Source organism: Lampetra fluviatilis, chromosome 19, assembly GCF_964198595.1.
Source record: "Lampetra fluviatilis chromosome 19, kcLamFluv1.1, whole genome shotgun sequence".
NCBI classification, from domain to species: domain Eukaryota; kingdom Metazoa; phylum Chordata; class Hyperoartia; order Petromyzontiformes; family Petromyzontidae; genus Lampetra; species Lampetra fluviatilis.
In genome coordinates, this window is record NC_136293.1 from 7,036,524 (window position 1) to 7,058,134 (window position 21,611).

Sequence of the window (21,611 nt, forward strand, 5' to 3'; positions counted from 1 at the left end):
AGAACCAATAAGATGAATCCCTGCAGTCACGAAAGCTTTAAATCCAAATAAAATTAGTTTGAAACTTTTGTTTAGAAAGCTCATTTGCGCCGTGCCACGTTCTGCACAACGCTCCTCAACTTTGGCTAAACATTCCATTCAGACTCGTTTGAATGGAACTCGTCCGAGAGGGCGTCCCCCGGGGTGAGATGGAGAGATGGAATCAACGCGTGTGCAGGTACCGCGGTTCGATTGCTGCATCGCAGTTCGGCGAGAAATGCGCGCCGGTCTGTGGAACGTCTTCACCCAGCGGTGGATTGAGCGTGGCTGTGATGATGATGATGGGGAAGCTTTATCGGGCAGACGTGGAGTCTTCGTCTCGTCCCTGTGTGTAGCCTTCAGCTGCAGGGAAGACAAGCGACTTAGCGTCAGCGATCATGTAACGCGATTACACTGCCCCCCCCCCCCCCAAAAAAAAAAAACATAATCTGACACGAGTAACAGAAGAATACTAAAAAACAAAAGATTCGTGGGAGAACGTTACTCCCTTTAATGCGCCCGTAATGGACAGGGTGCATTAGTGTGTCCGTGTTCCTCGGGGAGTTGTCATTATATATTTAGTTTATTAAACAAAAAAACATTTAAACCATTTGTCCGATGCAAAATTTGTATTTTGTCGTTTTCAAATGTAGGCCGCCACCACCGCCACCACCGCCACCGCACAGGTCTCGGATACACATTCTTATTCCGCGCGAGCACGTGGGGGTGGGGGGGGTGGGGGGGGGGTGGGGGGTGGGGGGTGGGGGGTGGGGGGTGGGGCACCGTCTTTTAAATCGGAGCTCCGGGCAAACACACTCGGAACTCAACAGCACCCGCAACAACAGCGACGTGCGAGGGCGGAATAATGAGAGTGGCCTCGAGCGGTGGTGGACGAGGAGGAGGAGGAGGAGGTGGTGGTGGTGGTGGTGGTGGAGGAAGAAGAAAAATTACTCCCTTCTTTTGTTGTCCTGGTTTTGGGTGTGATGTATTAATCCACGGGCCGTGTTCAAACAGGGGAGTTAATGGGTATTGATTGGGTTGCGGAGAAGCTAGACTAGGTTGTGAGGGCGGGCGTGTGTGTGTGTGTTGTTGGATGGGGAGCGGTGGTGCAGCGGTTTGCGCACTGCGCTACGAACCCGGCGACCCGAGTTCGATTTTTGCTCATGGCCACGACCAGTGACGATTATCCGAACCGGTCCTCGGCCTCCGCTAGGTCGACTCAGCCTTAAATGAGAACCTGGTGCGGTGTGTAACAATCGAGACTGGGGAGACAAAGGAGGTCGGACGTGGTGCTGGCTACCCACCCCCTCGTGCGCCGTTTTGGCCTTCATAGGTGATCGCTAACAGCACTTGCCCCAACAGTATGTTAAGGCTATACGGCGGGTCTTTGTCTTTGTGGGATGGGGAGTGGTGGTGCAGTGGTTAGAGCGTTGCGCTACGAACCCGGCGAGCTGAGTTCGAGTCCCGCTCACGGCAAACACCAGTGATGGATATTTGAAACGGTCCTAGGCTACCCCCAGATCGACTCAGCCTCAGATGAGTCCCTGGTGCGGTGCTTCTACGGAGGCAAAGGTGGTCGGACGTGGTGCTGGCAACCCACCCCCTCGTGCGCCGTTTTGGCCTTCATAGGTGCTCGCTAACAGCACTTGCCCCAAAAGTCTGTTCAGGCTATACCGGGAGATCTTTGTCTTTGTATTGGTTGGTGGAGGGGCGAGGAACGGGAGTGTGAGGATTTAGGGTGCGGAGAGACAGCGAGTGCGAGGGAGCTGGGATGGGTTGGATTATTTGTGCAGTGGTGGTGATGCGGGGGTGGTGGTGGTGGTGATGGGGCAGTGAGTGGGAGGGGGGGGGTGACGGTTTGAGGGAGGGAGCCGAGATTGCGGGGAGGGGGAGGGAGGCAGAACTGGGGTGGCAAGATGAATTGTCCTCTCCCATCATCAACATCGATCTGCAGATTAACAAATCGAGATAAAACAAAGAACCTCCAATTAATCAACGATGAATTATCCAAAGTTTTTTGCCGATCAATTTCGCCGGCAAACTTTGAAACGTCTATTTTTGTTATCGCTGAGTTGCATTATTGTAACAAATATTCACCTGCGAAAGTACAAAAGAGTAGACTGAGAAATCGCACCAAACGATTCGAAATGCACGCGAAACAAATAAAAACCTACTTCAAAGCAAATCCGGTTTCCTCTCTGTTAACACGACAGCGGGCAGATCTATATTGTTATTTAGTTCAATAAGCAGTGCGGGAGCGCAAGTAATGCATAACAATCAGAACTCATAACGAAACAATACACCCGAAGCCGTACATTGATCAAACGCACCGTGGCTTTAAATGCATCGTGGCGTTATGGAAACACTCAAGCGGTACAGCGCATAGGCTCTGCGCGGCGCGTAGGTGTGTCACATAAATCGCATCGAGTGGAACGGCTTTTTGGCTTTGTTTTGTCAAAATTTTTCACGAACCAGAGAGGCAGGCCTGGCCCTCGATGGGTCAAGGGCGTTCGTCCGATTGCCGGCGGCTGAGCGAGGACATCCGGCAACCTTCGTTGAATTCCTGGACGCCTGTGCGAAAACATTAGGCCCCGTGAGCAAATCGACCCTGGAAAGCGCTCAAATACGATTTGGTCAGAACGTAGATGTGATCCGTAGAAGCGTCGTTTTTTTTTCAAGCCAGCAGCGCCACTGATTGTGACTAAAAATTAATGGGATTCATGACGTGCGGCTTTATTCATTTAAACTAGTTCGTGAAATGCCTTCGTAGTTTCGAGATACAGTGGAACGATAGGATGTATTATCGAAAGAGCGCACACGTGTTTGTGTGTCTGTCCATCTCACCAATTGTGCGCAAGAACTACGAAAATTTAATCAAGTAAATGGCACTTATTGGAATTCAAAGTTGAACGGTGCGATTTAGTTTAATTAGATAATGTGAGCAAAAAAAAACGACAGAGGTGCCAAGGTCACCCACCACTCGATACAATCGGTGAACCCGTGCCCTTGGTCGAGTCGGTCTATCACCCGCACTCTCCTCGTGGCAAACTTGCCAGATGAAAATAAATAATAGAAATAAAATATATTTAATTCTTCGCAGTCCGTATTTCGTTTTATAACATTTTTTATTTCAGCTCCCAGTACACCTTCCCCCGAATATATATTTTTGTTCCTCCAAACTTACGCAACAACAGAAACCACCACGCAAAAACAAAAAAACACATGTATTTTAAACGTGCAGTAAAGTGTGTGTGTGTGGTTTTAATTTCCCCTACCCGCCCATGGTGTGGACATGACCCTGCGCTCGCTCAATGTCATCGCGCGGGTTAGCCACGCCACTAGGACAACGGGATGCGAGTGATCTACGCCGCGCGCGGACAGCCGCGTCCGCGTGTATCTACGATCACTATTAGCGGCTTGGCAGCGTGGAGTCAGCATTAGCTCCACGTGCTGAATCCTCATTAAGGTTGTGTGAGTCGGCGCAGGCTCGGCATAACACATTGGGCGGAGCAGAAATTACGGCTGACAGATGGCGGTGAAACCCGGCGAAAATGCGTAAACTTTTAACGTGCGTGTGGTTTTTTTCTTTCTTTCATGCCGCATTGGTGACGGCAGGTAAACGGGGCAGTTCACACTGCTCGGGAGTGGGTGCTTGCTTGATGTGTGACAAACCCAGTGCGTGTGTGTGTTTGTGTGTGTCTCTCTCTCTCTCTCTTCGTGGGATATAAGGTCAGCGGCTTGACACTTCAGCGCCAACGAAACCAAAGTCACATCCCGGCGACATCGACTCACCGCCTTATCTGAATCCCAAATATCCGATACTCCTATAACAACAACAACAACAATAATATCACTGATGGATGGTCGGCCTCCCCGTGCCGCGTCGGTCGTGGAGACTGGAAGGGCGAGTCGGCGTTGTATGACCAGAATGCACTGCGTTGTATGACCATACTGCACTGCGTTGTATGACCATAGTGCACTACGTTGTATGACCACACTTCACTGGGTTGTATGACCACCCTTCACTGCGTTGTATGACCACCCTTCACTGCGTTGTATGACCATACTGCACTGCGTTGTATGACCATAGTGCACTACGTTGTATGACCACCCTTCACTGCGTTGTATCACCATACTGCACTGCGTTGTATGACCATACTGCACTGCGTTGTATGACCACCCTTCACTGCGTTGTATGGCCACACTTCACTGCGTTGTATGACCATACTGCACTGTGTTGTATGATCATACTGCACTGCGTTGTATGACCATACTGCACTTCGTTGTATGACCATACTGCACTGCGTTGTATGACCACCCTTCACTGCGTTGTATGACCACACTTCACTGCGTTGTATGACCATACTGCACTGCGTTGTATGACCATACTGCACTGCGTTGTATGACCACCCTTCACTGCGTTGTATGACCACCCTTCACTGCGTTGTATGACCATACTGCACTGCGTTGTATGACCATACTGCACTGCGTTGTATGACCATACTTCCCTACGCTGGTGGTCAGTGCGAGTTTTCGATTGTGAAGAGGCGAGCCCGGGACCGGTGCAGATGATATCACTCGCCACAGACGTTGGCCGCGGCAAGGACAAATCGTGAACTGGCGTCTGCAGTGGTCGACTTCGACTCGACAAATGCGCAAATGAAATGCGTGAAGACGACTCGAGTCGCATGCGCGCTGGACACCACCGCAGATAGCATCTTTATCCAATCTGTCCGGCGTGTTAATAGTTGGTTAAATTCTGCTTAACATTGACCGTGTCGTGACAACCCTCTCCCTCCCGCACATCCGCCAGAGGTGTTGTAAGCATGCCCCCCCCACCCCCCATCCACGCACAATTTAAGCGGAGTCGTGCTACTCAGCAGGCTGACAGATTCTCGGTCGGTTCAATCGGTCGACGGGTTTCCGCTTCACTCTCGGCCGTTGAGGCTGCCGCAGGCACCTTCTCTACAATCGCGAGATGTATTGAATGTAAAAAAAAGATATCTGACGATAATACGTGAGGGTGAGGGGGGGGGCAGTGGGGAGGAGGGTGCTTCGGGGGTGGGATTTGGGAGTAGGGGGGTGGGGGATTTACGATGCAGTTTGACACAGCCTGCGTCTTGTTACACTCAAACATTTAACCGACCTCAAATTCACGACCGCCGCGAATTTTTTGTGCGCAATGTTTTTTTTTCTGCGTCAGATTTCCTGACGAGCCGTTTCGAAAATAATAAATACAATGCAAAAAAAATAATATATATATATATATAAATCTTCCGCTGCCAAACCGCAGCCTAACATTCATCACAATTGCCGGCTGCTATATAATCACGCTCCGTGTGAGAAAAAGAGAGCGAGAGAGAGAGAGAGAAAAATCTGTTCCGGTGAAAAATGCCCGGCTGAATGGTCATATTGGCCGCAATATGACATTCGAGCGGTGCAACAATCGCCCCGTAAATTATTGCGCATTGTCCACGCACGTTTGCCGCGTGACCTCTCGCGAGAAAGAATGGACAAATTGCCAGGAATGCCGTGGGTGCTCGCTGGCCTCAGCGATGCAAAGGCAATCGCAACGGTAAATACCGACACTCCGCTTGTCGCGGCGGTGGGGGGGGGGGTAAATTATAACCTCGGTCCCATCAAAACAACCCCATTCTCCGTCAATGTCCGTCGTCAGCCATGGGCTATCTACTGCTTCATGAAGGCCACCCCCTCCTCCTGCCTCCCCAAGCCGTCGCCGTCTCTGACGGTCACGCGACGCGACCATCCACAGAGCTCCCGCACGCGAGCTGATTTCGTCCCTCCATCTCCGCGAGGATTAAGGAACACATGACTCGACAGGGGGGAGGGGGGGGGTTGACAGCCGATGGATGAGACCGGCGAAAGAATGGCAGCCAGTGGAGGAAAAACTCGCCCGACGGAATGACGACGGGATGAGATGAGCGTGTGGGCAGGAGCGAGACGGATTGTGAAATCGCGTGCAGAGCTGTGAGCGATGGTGAGAAAGTGGGCAGGACCACATCTGACAACGGAGAGATAATGAGTGAGCATGCTGATGACAATGGCACATGTTTGTTTGTATAGGCCTTGGCTTTTGAGAACTTAATTGTCTCCATCATTTTCCAATGAGTCAAATGTCTATTCATAGTCCACAAAAGCCCGGCAAAAACGGTGTATTTTCATAATTATTGACTTTTACCGAATCTGATGGATTGTAGGCGGTCGATTGTAGAACGCTCCGTTTTTGTATTTAGTTTGTTTTGAGTGGTTGTTTTGCCCCCTCAATTGCCCATTGTTTGGTTCCCTATGACCTTCGTGAACCATTTATATCAACCTTTGCGTGGTTTTATTTTTCTTTCGATGTAAGAAACCACTCCAGTGATGGTACGGAAGCAGAATGGTGGCACTCCTGAAAGTAACGTTAAATTCATTTTTATATATATATTGACTCAAAAAGAAGCAAACATAGGTTTGACAGTCCGATACACACCGTTCCATCTCGGCGATGTACGTCCCCTCGTGCATGTTGCCTCCTTTGACTGCCAATCCGTACTTCGTCTCAACCACTGGCCATCAAAACGTCGGGCTTTTGACCTCGCCAGGACGCAGTCGTTTGAATTAAATCGCCGAAGAAGAGTGCATGGCAGACGTGCACACCTGTTTCCTCGATGGACGATGAAGAAGAGTCGGCACTGTGACTGCCCTCGTCACCAGAATCAGACCGTGGATCGCGTGACCCCACACTGCCCCCTGCACCAGCTCCCATGTAAACCCTCCCTTCATGGGAAGGGAGGGTGTACGGGGGCTGCATGGTTCGGCTGATGCGACGGTAAGCCAGCACGCTACATGGGGAGAGACCATGCGCTGTTAGTCGCGCTCGTGTAACAACAAGAGCAAAGAACAAAGTTCCCTCATACGGCCTTCAAAGGGCAAGTGCTGTTAGCGAGCACCTATTAAGGCCGGCGCAGCACACAAAGAGGTGGGTGGCCAACGCCACTCCCCAGTGGCGATGTTTGCACATCACACCAGATACTCGTTTAAGGCTGAGTCGACCGTGGGAAGTCCAGGGACCGGTTCAGAAAATTCGTCGCCTAACTCGAATCGCCGGGTTCATCGCGCGATGCGCTAACTCGCCTGCGAGTCGAGTTGAATTCCCGCACTACGCGAGACCGCCACCGCACACAAAGTGCTTGTCGCAAACGAGCGGCAATACCTCGCTGACCTCGTCAAGGGGCATGGACCATCACACGAACCGCGGTCATTCTCGCAGCAGCGGCGTTTGGCTGGGCCATCGAACAAGGGCGGTCACCGCCTCGAGCGCTTTCAGATGCCGCTTCTGCGGCCGTCTGGAACGCTCTTCCTTCCGATCTTAGGAGGCCACTGTAGCGATGCACTTTTCAATCTCGACTGAAAACGAATTTCTTCAGAACTGCTTTTTGTGTTTAGTTTATTGTACCCCCCTCCCCCACCCCCGATCAGCACGGTTGGCTACGCACGGTGCAAAAGAAGTTCCGGGTGCATACATATTCGTATGTGAAAACTGAATAGATTTTTCTTTTTACTCGGATCAATTCATTGTTTCACATTGAGGCATGCCATTTGTTAGCTAAGTAGATTAAAATAAATTATTAAATGCACGTGCTTAGTCATCGACGCGTTCACGTTGCGTTGTGCGTGTTGGCGCACCTTTGTGGACGTGTGCAGCTTATGTATCACACGTGCTCCACGTTGATGAATGGACTCTCAACACGTGCGTCTGTAACACACCGCGTGTGTGTGTGCGCGCGCGCGCGTGGCCTTCAAAATAAAAATAAAAATCTAATAGGCGACGTTTCGGGCAATCGCCCTTCACGGCACATACGAGTGGAGGTTGAGTAGAGAGTTGAGAAGTAAAGCAGTTGGCTCTGCTTCTCTGGCCTACACGCCGTGAAGAAGGGTCATTGCCCGGAACGTCGTCATATTTACCCCCTCTGAAGGTCACACGCGGTGTTATTGTGTTCATGTGAACTGTGCTTCTGCACCACTGCCATCACAGTGGCAGCGTCACTGAATAGTTTGTTAGCCGTGACTCACGGGGTGCAACTATTTGTGAACTCCCGTTAACATTCTAGAAAAAAAAAAAACATCCATTCACTAAGTGGCTGTCACATTCCCACAATGCCATCGTTACGCAGCGTCGTCATCTCGCGTCGTCGCACTTCGTGCTACGCGTGACATCGTCATCGTCGTCAACGTCTCCTCGACCTGCGTCTTAAAACAAACGATAACACGTACAATTGCTATCCCTGTTGGAGAGCGTTACGTAACTACATGCGTACGCGTGATTTTTCTTCCTTCATTTTTCTCGTGTCCCAGTTTGCTTTGTTGTTGTCCACTGGACGTTTTAAAACACAAATTTGAGGGGGGGGGGGGGTGTGGGGTGTGGTGGGTGTTGGGGTGGGGGATGTGTAATGTTGTGGGGGGGGCAGCAATGGGTCTTGTTGAGTTGTTGACGGAACAAAATTTCGCTGTTGCTGCTGCTACTACTGCTGGTGGCGGTGGCCACGCGAGTGCACAGAGCGAGAAGGTTCGCGCGCGGTGGAGTCAGACGACCCACGTGGCCGGCGGAGAGGTAGCAGCTGCCGCTTTGACGCGGCTGTCTGCCGTGCCCACGAGTCTCGCCTCTTCCGCCTCCGCCGTCCAGAATCCACCACCGAGAGTGACTCTTCCCTGCCCGACAACTCAATTACTCTGCTGTCAGCCATCACTCGCACGCACGCACGCTCACCGACGGAAACTAATTTGCGATTCGCGATTGGCGCCTCCCGCCACCGCTATCACCACCATCACCACCCCACGCTCACCGCTCACGTCTCATCCCAGTCAGGCTCCCTCAATCCCCCCCCCCCCCCCATCGACCCCCCCCCCCATCATCGACCCCCAAATTCGAAATTAACTTCTCACCCACTATTTTTGTTTTGCACGTGGATAGGAGTTGTTGTTGGTCTTGTTGAACAACGATTCACAGCAAGGTCTGACTGTTGCTGTTGTTGTTCAAGAGCCGAATGGCTCACAGGGCTATAGCTAATACATTTACTTGAACTTGTTGTTGTTGTGATCTCTGTTGTTTGTTGTTCAACACGTCGGTTTCGTGTATGTATGTTGATCTTCTTTCCCACCATACGTAGACTATCCTCTCGTCCTCTCGTCTTTTCATGTCGGTCAGTCAGCTCAACCTGCCATCTCTCCTCGGGGTGGACACAACTAGGACAGTATTTTAGATAGTCACCTGAGGTCGCTACATGGACCGGCTGGTTTGGGATGGTGGTGTCATTTCCAGTCCAGGCGCAGAGCTGCCAATGGGGATGAGGATACAGCTCGTATGGCCAGACATGCAGACAGCAGACAATAACACTTACATGTCTTGCTTTCATAACTAGCGGTGTACATTCAAAAGTAGGGAAAATGACTTCGCTTGTTAAAGATTGCACACGGCCCACATATGTATATCTTTTGCAATTGACAGCAGGAAGAGTAGGCCAACGTAACCCCCCCCCCCCCCTTGTCAATTGGCTCCTCCGGATCTCCCCTTTCTAGTGGAGGCCCCTTTCCGTCAGCAGTGTCTTGAGCGAGAAATTGCAGAACTGCGCCTTCACCGTTCAGCCATTAGCATTCAGATCATTCTCAACAATGCAAAGGCTTGCACACTGGTTTGTGCGTGGGGAGAGTTGTAATCGGTGTGATCGCTGCACGTGTCTTTTAGCAATGTTCAAAACCAATGTTTACTGGGGAAGAGAAAAAACAACACACTACACTATGAGACCTCCTTTACCAGTGGCAAAATATAGTAGTAAGTTTTTACCCTTTAAACCTACTACTATATTTTGCCACTGGTAAAGGAGGTCTCAGTGTAAATGCTTATCCCGAGCTCTCAATACTCTGATAGTGCACTGTTTTTGAGTTGTACGCCTTTTGGCGTCATCTGGTCCAACACCAATGGAGACTAGGCTCTAAGAAAAGCTGTCTCAGGTGTGGACCAATCAACTTCAACGACAGTGCATATTATTATCAGTATCAGAGTTGTTTATTTTTGTTTGCATTTTAACTGCTTGTGTTGTGGTTATTGTAAACATGATGCCTTGTATAAAGGTGTCAGTTTGTGTACCAGTTTAAAGGGTAAACCCCTACTACAACACACTACACTCTTTCAGGGAGTGAGAGAGAGAGAGAGAGCGCTCATTGTTAAACCCATACATTGTTTCGCCTCCGTGTTAGGCAAATGTGCCGAATTAAATCATTTCAGATAATTTAGAATTCCTCGAAGATGGAGAAGGGGGGGAGGGCGCGATGGATCCTTTAGGGAGCGATCCGTGGGGTCGCCCGCCACCTCCCCTACCCGCCCTGACCCCTTGGCTGATCAGGCGATGTGTTCGCTAAGCGAGTCGGACACGAGTCTTTAATTTAATTAATTAATTTAAATAACCATGACCGCGGCCTTAAATTAGACTGACAGCAGCCGGCAGTCATGAAGATCAACCTACAAACAAGTGCACACACACACACGCATGCCAATACCCACACACACACACCCATGCCGATACACACACACTCACTCACGCATGCCGATACCCACACACACACTCACGCATGCCGATACACACACACACACTCACGCATGCCGATACCCACACACTCACTCACCCATGCCGATACCCACACACACACTCACGCATGCCGATACCCACACACACACTCACGCATGCCGATACCCACACACACACTCACGCATGCCGATACCCACACACTCACTCACCCATGCCGATACCCACACACTCACTCACGCATGCCGATACCCACACACACACTCACGCATGCCGATACCCACACACTCACTCACGCATGCCGATACCCACACACACACTCACGCATGCCGATACACACACACTCACTCACGCATGCCGATACCCACACACACACTCATGCATGCCGATGCACACACACTCACGCATGCCGATACACACACACACACACGCATGCCGATACCCACACACTCACTCACGCATGCCGACACCCACACACTCACTCACGCATGCGATACCCACACACACACTCACGCATGCCGATACACACACACACTCACGCATGCCGATACACACACACTCACTCACGCATGCCGATACCCACACACACACTCATGCATGCCGATGCACACACACTCACGCATGCCGATACACACACACACACACGCATGCCGATACCCACACACTCACTCACGCATGCCGACACCCACACACTCACTCACGCATGCCGACACCCACACACTCACTCACGCATGCCGACACCCACACACTCACTCACGCATGCCGATACCCACACACACACACACGCATGCCGATGCACACACACTCACTCACGCATGCCGATACCCACACACTCACTCACGCATGCCGATACCCACACACACACTCACGCATGCCGATACACACACACTCACGCATGCCGATACCCACACACTCACTCACGCATGCCGATACCCACACACACACTCACGTATGCCGATACCCACACACACACTCACCCATGCCGATACACACTCACTCACGCATGCCGATACCCACACACACACTCACGCATGCCGATACCCACACACACACACTCACGCATGCCGATACCCACACACTCACTCACGCATGCCGATACCCACACACACACTCACGCATGCCGATACCCACACACACACTCACCCATGCCGATACCCACACACACACTCACGCATGCCGATACCCACACACACACTCACGCATGCCGATACTCACACACACACACTCACGCATGCCGACACCCACACACACACTCACGCATGCCGATACACACACACTCACGCATGCCGATACCCACACACACACTCACGCATGCCGATACTCACACACACACACTCACGCATGCCGATACTCACACACACACACTCACGCATGTCGATACCCACACACACACACACGCATGCCGATACACACACACTCACGCATGCCGATACACACACACACGCATGCCGATACCCACACACACACTCACGCATACCGATACACACACACACACCCATGCCGATACACACACACTCACTCACGCATGCCGATACCCACACACACTCACGCATGCCGATACCCACACACTCACTCCCATGCCGATACCCACACACACACACTCACCCATGCCGATACCCACACATACACTCACGCGTGCCGATACCCATACACACTCACGCATGCCGATACACACACACACACTCACCCATGCCGATACACACACTCATGCATGCCGAAACCCACACACACACACCCATGCCGATACCCACACACACACACCCATGCCGATACACACACACTCACTCACCCATGCCGATAGACACACTCACTCACGCATGCCGATACACACACACTCACTCACCCATGCCGATAGACACACTCACTCACGCATGCCGATACACACACACACTCACTCACCCATGCCGATACCCACACACACACTCACTCACGCGTGCCGATACCCACACACACACACACACGCATGCCGATACACACACACACAGGTCCATAATGTTTTCAGATACCAATGTTATTGTGGGTGAGTGAACACAACCAGAAACAACTACCGATCAGCATGTGGAGATGTCACCAAGGTGCCTAGCCACTGATGTTCGCCTTACCCCTAACCCTGCCAATTAACCCTGCCTCTGAACATGGCCAACCAGTAACTATTGCTATCCCACAATAACCAAGCGGCCAACTCACCACCAGTGTTAATACTAACCACAACCCACTAGTCACCAGTGTTAAACTAACCATAAATAACTCACCACCAGTGTTAAACTAACCATAACTAACGCACCACCAGTGTTAAACTAACCATAACCCACTCACCACTAGTGTTAATACTAACCATAACCAACTCACCACCAGTGTTAAACTAACCATAACTAACTCACCACCAGTGTTAATACTAACCACAACCCACTAGTCACCAGTGTTAAACTAACCATAAATAACTCACCACCAGTGTTAAACTAACCATAACTAACGCACCACCAGTGTTAAACTAACCATAACCCACTCACCACTAGTGTTAATACTAGCCATAACCAACGATTCCACCACACCCTTGGCTCCCCCTCTTCCGACGCGTCGCCCTTACCCCCTTTTCAGTTTCTGTTCAACTTTGTCAGTGCGGGTGATCACAGCATCCCCACCTGCCCCTCCCTGAAGGGTGAACCTTTGCAAATGTCAGATCAATATGCGTCGGCATTGTCTCGAGGCGCCTTCGCCAGCAATATTTGGCGATACATCGTGTGACGTACGGTCAGCGATCATCAAATCGTGGCGTTCGTCTCGCAAAATATCCCTCTATTGTGCTCGAACAACAATGTATTAATGTGTGTTTGGAGGCAGTGCAGAGATTTTGTTTATGCCGTTTGTGCTTTAATGATGAGACCCAGGAAGTCTACGCTGGTCAAGAGTTTGCTTGCCTTAAACAAAGGCAGATTAATAATGTTGTATATAATAATAATAATAATAACAACTCATATGTATGGAAAGCCAACAGGGCTGAATGAATAAAATCATAATGTCTCTATTTGTGCGGAGTGGCTACTAGACGTGGCAAAGACTCTGTGTTACTCTGTGTGTGCCACGTGTAAACATGTCGACTGGACATCTGTGAAAGAAAAAAAAAGCGTTTCAGCTCATCGGATTCCTGTAGCATAAAACTACTATTTTACTATTTTTATTGTATCAGGTACGGCCCACTGACATATTTCGTTCTTTTCAGAAGCGAGACAAATCCACGTGACCACGGGGAGAACACGCAAACTCCAAATACACAGTCGGAATCGAGACCGCGACCTCCAGTATATCAGGCGAGGTAGTTAACATCTCGCCACGTGGTTCCATCTCCTCCGTAGCCCCCCTTGCACGGGGGCATTTACAAACGACGCCGTGAGTGAAGAAATAAATAGATAAATCTGCAACCATAACCTTCACCGCGTGTCTTTGTCAAATACATATTTCTGGATCGTGCTATTATACCGAGACCGATAATAAATATTGTCAAAAAAAAACCCTACGCCAGCTTAGTCTGTTATCAAGCCAAACAGCGATAAAATATATATATATAATGGAAGAGAGAGAGAGAGAAATTCTGCTCGCTGAAATGAGACTCTGAAATTCCTTGAGGTTAATGTGAGCCGAGGATTACAGCGGAATGAAAAGTAATCCAGTTTGCTGGCAGCAGCGCTGAGTGGAGTTGAAATTCTGGCTGGTGGTGGTGGCCGCGCTCTCTGTGTGTTGGTGGTGGTGGAGGTGGGGGCAGTGGGGGATATGGATTGGTTGGGGGAAGGGGGGGGGTGAGTAAGGGGTGGGGGTGGTTGCTGTACGTGAGTGGAGTTACACGGCTGGGTTGGCTGGGCTGTAAGCCGGCGCTGTGTCTGTGCGGTGGGGGAGGACTTGGGGAAGGAGAGTGGGGGGGGGGTGATTGGGGGGAGAGATGATAGAAGTGGTGGGGGGGAAGGTGGGGGGTGGTGACAGAAATGATCGGAGATGGCGCAGTGGGGGGGGGGGGGGCTGCGAGTGTGTTGCTGAGCGGAGGAGGTTGTCTGTGCTGCGTGTTGGGGGGGCTTGGGGGGGGGGGGCTTGGAGGGGGGCTTGGGGGGGGGGGCTGTGGGTGGGGGCGGAGACGGACGGCTGCTTGGTTTGGAGGAGAGGGGATGAAACTGAATGAGTGAATGAGAGGTGGGGGGGGGGTGGAGAGGGGTTATCTCCGCAGGTTACACCGCGACTTTCCCTTCAGCCCGTTTTCATTACAGTTGACCTCCGTGTGCCTGTCGCCTTCTGATTGGTGGATTATCTTTAACATTAAACTCTTTTTCCGTATCCACAATTGAGTTCGGGGAGAAATGGGGTGGGGGGGGGACTGAACATAAATGGGAAGGAACTTATTTATAATTTTATCCAAATCCAGATTTGCTTACAACCTCCCCCATCTCTATCCAGTCTTTGAATTCAGTGCCCCCCCCGCCTTCCCCCTCCCTCCCCTCCCCCTCCACCCCCCCAAAAAAATAAAGTGATGAAATAAACCCTGGGCTTTGCTGCTGTAAGAACGAATAGAGTTGGGGGGCTTAGCGGGGCCCAGGCTGATTATATCGGGCGTTATTGCATTTACTGACATCACCGCGACTCGTCCACGCGACACCAATATCTCACGCGCAGCCGGTCACCGCGGCTCGGAATAAAAACCAACCGCACAGACAGCCGGCGACCTACACGCGGCCAGGCATGCAAGCGGATAGCCACCAGACACTCGCTCAAACATTCAGCCAGACATTCTAAGCGGCCAAGCAAAACCACCGAAAAGCACGTGACAGCCAGCCAGCCAGACAAACATCCAGACAGACATCCAGATCGCCAGACAGTCAGACACGTAACCGGGCAGCTGTTCGCCAGATAGGTACCCGGCGATACGATCAGACAGACAGACAGCCAGCCGTCCCCATAGTCAGGCACGTGTATAACCAGACATCCAGACATGTAACCAGACAGCCAGCTCGCCAGATATCCAACCTGCCATATAATCACAACAAAGTCAAAGATTTAGATTTAAAGCTTTCGTAACTGCAGGGATTCATCTTCTTGGTTCTTTCGGTAATGTCACGTAGAATGTAAATAATAAAATAATGAAAATAAAACATAATAAAAAAAGAATAATAATAATCAGAAATCTTTTTTTTTATTTAACGGACCGTTGGGTCAAGTGCTGTTAGCGAGCACCTATGAAGGCCTGGCACGGCACGTGAGGGGGTGCTTGGCCAGCACCCCTCCCGGCCGCCTTTGTCATACAACCAGCCAGTCAGACACAGAGCCAAACATCCGACCAGGCAGCGAACAAGCCAGCCAGACATTGGGCCAGCTATTCAGGTGCCCAGTCAGTCATATAACCATCCAACCAGGCGTATAACGAAACAGCAATGTATTTAACCAGCCGCCTACTGGGCCAGCCAACCGGACATGCAATTTCCAATATAAGCCCGACAGCAGTGACCTGGAAACCTCTTCCGTCACCCTGGTTATATGGCCGACTGCCACGGCCCCCACGTGGTGCAGTGTAGATCACGACACTTGAAACAATGCTGCTGCCTTTGAACTCCCAAGTAAATAAAATGACGATGGACTAATTACTTGGTGATGCTGCTTCTGCGTAGGTAGTGATGCACAGGCACAACGAGCAGCACTAACAACACCAACACCAACACCGACAACAACAACACCAACAACACCAACAACACCAACAAAACCAACACCAACAGCAAAACCAACAACACCAACAACACCAACACCAACACCGACAACAACACCAACAACAACACCAATAACAACAGCAACACCATCAACACCAACAACAACCGCAACACCAACAACAACACCAACAACACCAACAACACCACCATCAACACCAACAGCAACAGCAACAGCAACACCAACAACAACAACAACAACACCAACAACAACAACAACACCACCATCAACACCAACAGCAACAGCAACACCAACAACACCAACAACAACACCAACAACACCAACAACACCAAAACCAAAAACACATCTAAACACCTTCTTGGTTCTTTCGGTAAAGTCACGTAGAAGGGAAGTAATAAAATAATAAAAATAAAACTTAATAAAATAATTCCCACGACGTTTCGGCCACAACGCAAGCAGCCGTCCTCAGTTGAAAACCATGTCTGTCAGGGAGACAGCGTCTTGCGTTGTGGCCGAAACGTCGTGAGAATTATTTTATTATGTTTTATTTTTATGATTTTATTACTTCCCTTCTACGTGACTTTATCGAAAGAACCAAGAAGATGAATCCCTGCAGTCACGAAAGCTTCAAATCGAAACATCTAAACACGTTCGTCATTATCAACACCGTGTGTGGCGTTGAGTCGACCCCGAAGGCCTGTCTGGGTGGGCACGTGTTGTATTTTGGTCATCCTACATAGCCAGGAATCGAACCCGTGCCGTAGGATCGTAGCGCAGTATGCGAACAATAACATCGTTGACTCCTCACAAAGACAAAGGTGCCCCGTGTAGCCTTAACAGACTGCTCGGGGGTAAGTGTTAATAGCCAGCAACACCTACGAAGACGCGCACGGTGGACGAGATTGTAGGTTGCCAGCAACCCGCCCGGACGCCTTTGTCTCCCGACGTTTCGGGAAATGGGTCTTCTTCTTCATTGAGGCTTTCCTGGGTAAACACGCGCAATACTAGCGATGTAAACAGCATATCAATGCAATCCGGTACAAACAAATCTGTGGAGATGTGTGTGTGTGTGTATGTCATGGGGTAGAGTGATGCTTATGTGTGTGTATATACATACTCGCCAGCTTTATATAAGAGAATATAGATAGTGCCCTCACCTCTTAATCTCTTAACCCTAATCCAGCCGCCGTGTTATGAGTTATGAGGGGGGCAATGGGGGAGATTGAACCGGGGGCGCTGTCCGCGGTGCTGAATAAGTCGCGCGCTGCTGATTTCACGTAAAAGCGGCTCTGCGAGTTGCCGGGTTTCCAGCTCACATTTCATCCTAATTACTGTCGCAACAAATAACACAATTCGCCTCGCCGTGGAGAATACGTGACGAAGTAAATGCCACTGAAATATATATTCGCATATTTAGCTTTTGTTTACCCTTCCCGTCAATCATAAGGAATCCCGCAAGTGCATTATGTCAGCAGCATTGGTTCAACACAAGCAACACTCTGCACCGGTTGAGACAAAGATCCAGGGGGTGGCCCTTGGCGTATGGATCATCGGTCAGTTCGGTCCCTTTTGTCGTCCACGTGGGTCAACGACATTCGCGTCCATCCAAATCGTCGCTTCCTTCACTGACGCACGCGCCTAGCCCCGTTCCACTTGTTCGTGCAACGCCGAACCCCCCCCCCCAACCCCCCCCCCCCCCCCCAATACACGCACCGACCTCCACCCTCCTTACCCCACAATCTGCAACACAAATCTGGCTCCATCTCCGCAGCTCATGGAATTAGTTCTGTTTTACGAGGTCAGCTTACAACCCGCCGACGCTTTATTAAACCTGGGCATTATCGCCGCGCGTGTGTGAGTGAGTGAGGAGTGAGTGAGTATGTGAGTGAGTGAGCGTGTGAGTGAGTGAGTGTGTGAGTGAGTGAGTATGTGAATGAGTGAGTGAGTGAGCGAGCGAGTGAGTGAGTGAGGAGTGAGTGAGTGAGTGAGTGAGTTGGCACACCGCGGTTACGAACCAGGCCACCCAAGTTCGAGTCCTGCTCACGGTCGACGCCGTTGACGATTATTTGAACCGGTGCTGTACCATCCCCTGAGGTCCACCCGGTCTCAAATGTCTAGCACGTGCTATGTGTATTCATCGGCACGAGGGAGACAATGGTGGACGGGCGTGATAGCGGCCACCCACCCCCCGCGCGTGCCGTGTTACCCTCCGTAAGGGCTCCTACTCGCTCACAGCACTTTCCCCAACAGTCTGTTGAGTCTATACGGGGGATATTTGTATTTGTGGGAAGGAAGTGATGTCATTGACCGCGCACTGGCCTACGATCCTTGCTGTATGGGTTCGATTCCCGGCTGTGCACGATAATAATAATAATAATTATATAACACGTGGGTGCCCTGTGGGTCGACTCAGCACCTTGCATGAGCAGCCGCTGTAACGTGATGGACACTGCGTGGGGGGGGGGGGGGGGGCGACTTCATCAACATCCAGCAGTGGATTGTCAAATACACTTCTGAACTATAGTTTCAATTATTATGTTCCTCATCATCGTAGTGAATTACCAACGGAAGCACTTTGGGAGAACGCAGTAGGCCTGGTGAATTTCTGGCCGCACCGTTCAACCCGTGGCGTCGTTGGGTCCTTAACAGATGCTCGCAAACTTACAACACTTAACCCGCCATCCTTGTTTTCTTTTTAGGGGGGGGGGGGGGTAGGGGTTGGGGGCTATGGTATGAGTGGAGGAAGATCTATTTTCGTTTGGGTGAAGCGTTGGACGTTATTGACCGGGCGGCAGGTCACTCTCCGAGACTCTCTAAGCCTCTCAATGAATATTGCATGCCAAGTAAGTGGTCTCGGAGCAGTCCCGCTCCGCCTTGCTCGCCCATCACCGATGGGCGTCACGCATCTTTGACGCGAGCGTTATTCTCTTTCCCTCGCGGTGTCGAGTAAAGTCGTCGTCCTCGTCGTCGTACCCTCCCCACCCACCCCCCACCACCTCAGGTTGCATTCTCAGCGCCCTATGTTTGTTAGAACCGAGCCCTCTCACTTTATCGATCCTCCAATCACGGCAGCACCGACGTAAGAGAGAGAGAGAGAGGGCATTAGAGAAAACACAGCATGAATGTTTAATGGTCGGGGCACCTGAATGCAAGCAGGGCGCCGCACAGATGGACAACAAGTGAGCACTTAACCGCGCTAGGCAGGGGCACCGAGGCGTGGCGCAGCCTTGCACACGGCCAGAACTCAGACAAAGAACCCCTCCACCGCCGGCATAGCCTCAACAGGCTGTTGGGGCAAGTGCTGGTCAGCGAGTAGCACCTATGAAGGCCTGGACAGCGCACGAGGGGGTGTGGTGGCCAACGCCACGCCCGGCCGCCTTTGTCTCCCAAGTGGCGATATTTACACATCGCAGCAGGTGCAGCACTCAAATGAGGCTGAGTCGACCGAGGAGCGGCCCAGCACTGGTTCAATAGTAGCTCGTGTTGGTGTCAGTGAGCTGGGGGACGGGTCCGGAGCATAGCTGACCGCTACGCTACCGCTGACCGCGTTTGAAGAGCACAACAACAACAACCGCCATTCGCCACTAAGTGGCGGTGACGTCACCACGACGCTTGTGCCAGGCCATGTGCACCTTGAGGCCACGTGAAGTTTGGAACGCCCGCTGGCAGGAGGTCACGGTGCAGACCCAGCAGGTGCCACGGGTCGACTGACCGAGATGACCAAGATGACTGGCTGACGCACCACCTGTGCCCCCTACTGTGCCAACTTGAAGAGCACGCATCCTGAGACACACACAGTGACACGGATACGGACGCAGGCAAACACAGGCACCCACACACAAACATACAAAGACACACCCCCCCCCTCTCCCCTATAGACTCAACAGACGATGTGACACACAGGGTGGCACGCGGTGGCACAGCTATTGGCGACACGGCGTTCCGCTCGCATTCACACGGCTATCACGTGGCACGTGAACTCGCGTGTATTTACACTGTGGCACGCAGACACACATAGTGGCACGTGATTCGACAAAAAGACCCCTCCCCCCGCCCCCCGTATTACCTTAACACACCCCACCAGGTACTCATTTAGAGGTAAGTCGAGCTTGGGGACACACAGGTTCAGAGATTGGTCAGCGATGTTGGTCATGAGCGGGAATGGCCGGGTTCGTAGCGCAGTGCACACAAAAAAACACAACAAAGACAAAAAAACAGTATAGTCTTAACAGACTGTTGGGGCAAGTGCTGTTAGCGAGCACCTATTGAGGCCGGCACGGCACACGAGCGGGGGGGGGGTGGCTCTACACGTGAAACACACACACAGGCGCACGACTTTGATATTATATGTGTTCAAGGCGCAGTGACTGAAACTCGCTGCACATGCACGCGCACGCATCTATATATATATGTAAACACGCGCACGCACATGCGCATGGTGACATGAACGCACTCACGTACAAGCATATGTGCACAGCATAACACCGGTGTAATCCATGGGCGAGAATCGGTACCCAGGTGTTCGGTTTCATAGCGCTCTGCGCGAACGAGCGCACGCACGAGTCAAACAAACGCCCGTATACACGACACGGCGTGACTATTCGACGCAGTAAACATGGCAACGTTAGCTCAACGTTGTCCCGATGTTGGCGCAACGCTGACTCAACGTTCCACGTTTACTGGGACGGCGCACGCGACAAGCTAGCCGCACTTTGTGAGGCCACGTGAATTATGGAAGTCTCGCTGACAGGGAGGTCACGGGACACGTCCAGGCGCTATGGATTAACTGACTGAGATGACGTCTGGGGAGATACACCACCTGTGCTCCCCGCTGTGCCAACACTCACACCAACTCACCACGCCACGTACGTGTACACGAGTAACAAAGACAAACATACACACATAGATTCCCCAATACAGCCTTCAAACCGACTGTCGGGAGGGGAAGGAGGGGGGGGGGTTGCAATTGTTGTTAGCAAGCGTCGCATAAGGTCGATACGGTAACAAGGGGGTGGTGTGTGGTCAACCCAAGCCTGGTCGCCTTTGTCTTCCCAGCGCTGATGTTTGTCCGTGAGCGGGAATCGAACGCGGGTGGCCGTGTTCGTAGGGCAGTGCACACAGAACAGAGACAAAGATCCCCCTCATTGGTTCTTTCGGTAAAAGTCACGCAGGTAGAAAAATTTAATTAAATTTAAAAAATAATAGATCACGACGTTTTGATCGCAACACAAGCGGTCGTCCTCAGGCGGAGAGAATATCCAGCAGTGAAGTTGCTGAACCAGCGAGAGAGCTGTTGCAACAATAAGTTATGTA

The 21,611-nt window shown here is 51.3% G+C and overlaps 1 protein-coding gene across 6 annotated transcripts in view; it reads right to left on the minus strand.

Moving 5' to 3' along the window:
• Positions 1–297: 297 nt before the first annotated feature.
• The window catches only part of LOC144937589 (dachshund homolog 1-like), a 259,425-nt gene continuing 238,111 nt past the window's right edge, over positions 298–21,611 (minus strand). For 3 of the 6 annotated variants that reach the window (XM_078864909.1, XM_078864908.1, XM_078864901.1), the window contains one exon: positions 299–381. In XM_078864909.1, coding sequence (XP_078721035.1) covers positions 332–381 — 50 coding nt within the window. In that variant the 3' untranslated portion in view covers positions 299–331. Of the gene's footprint in view, positions 382–21,611 lie in introns of all 6 variants that reach the window. The other 3 variants (XM_078864902.1, XM_078864905.1, XM_078864906.1) reach the window with 3 other exon arrangements.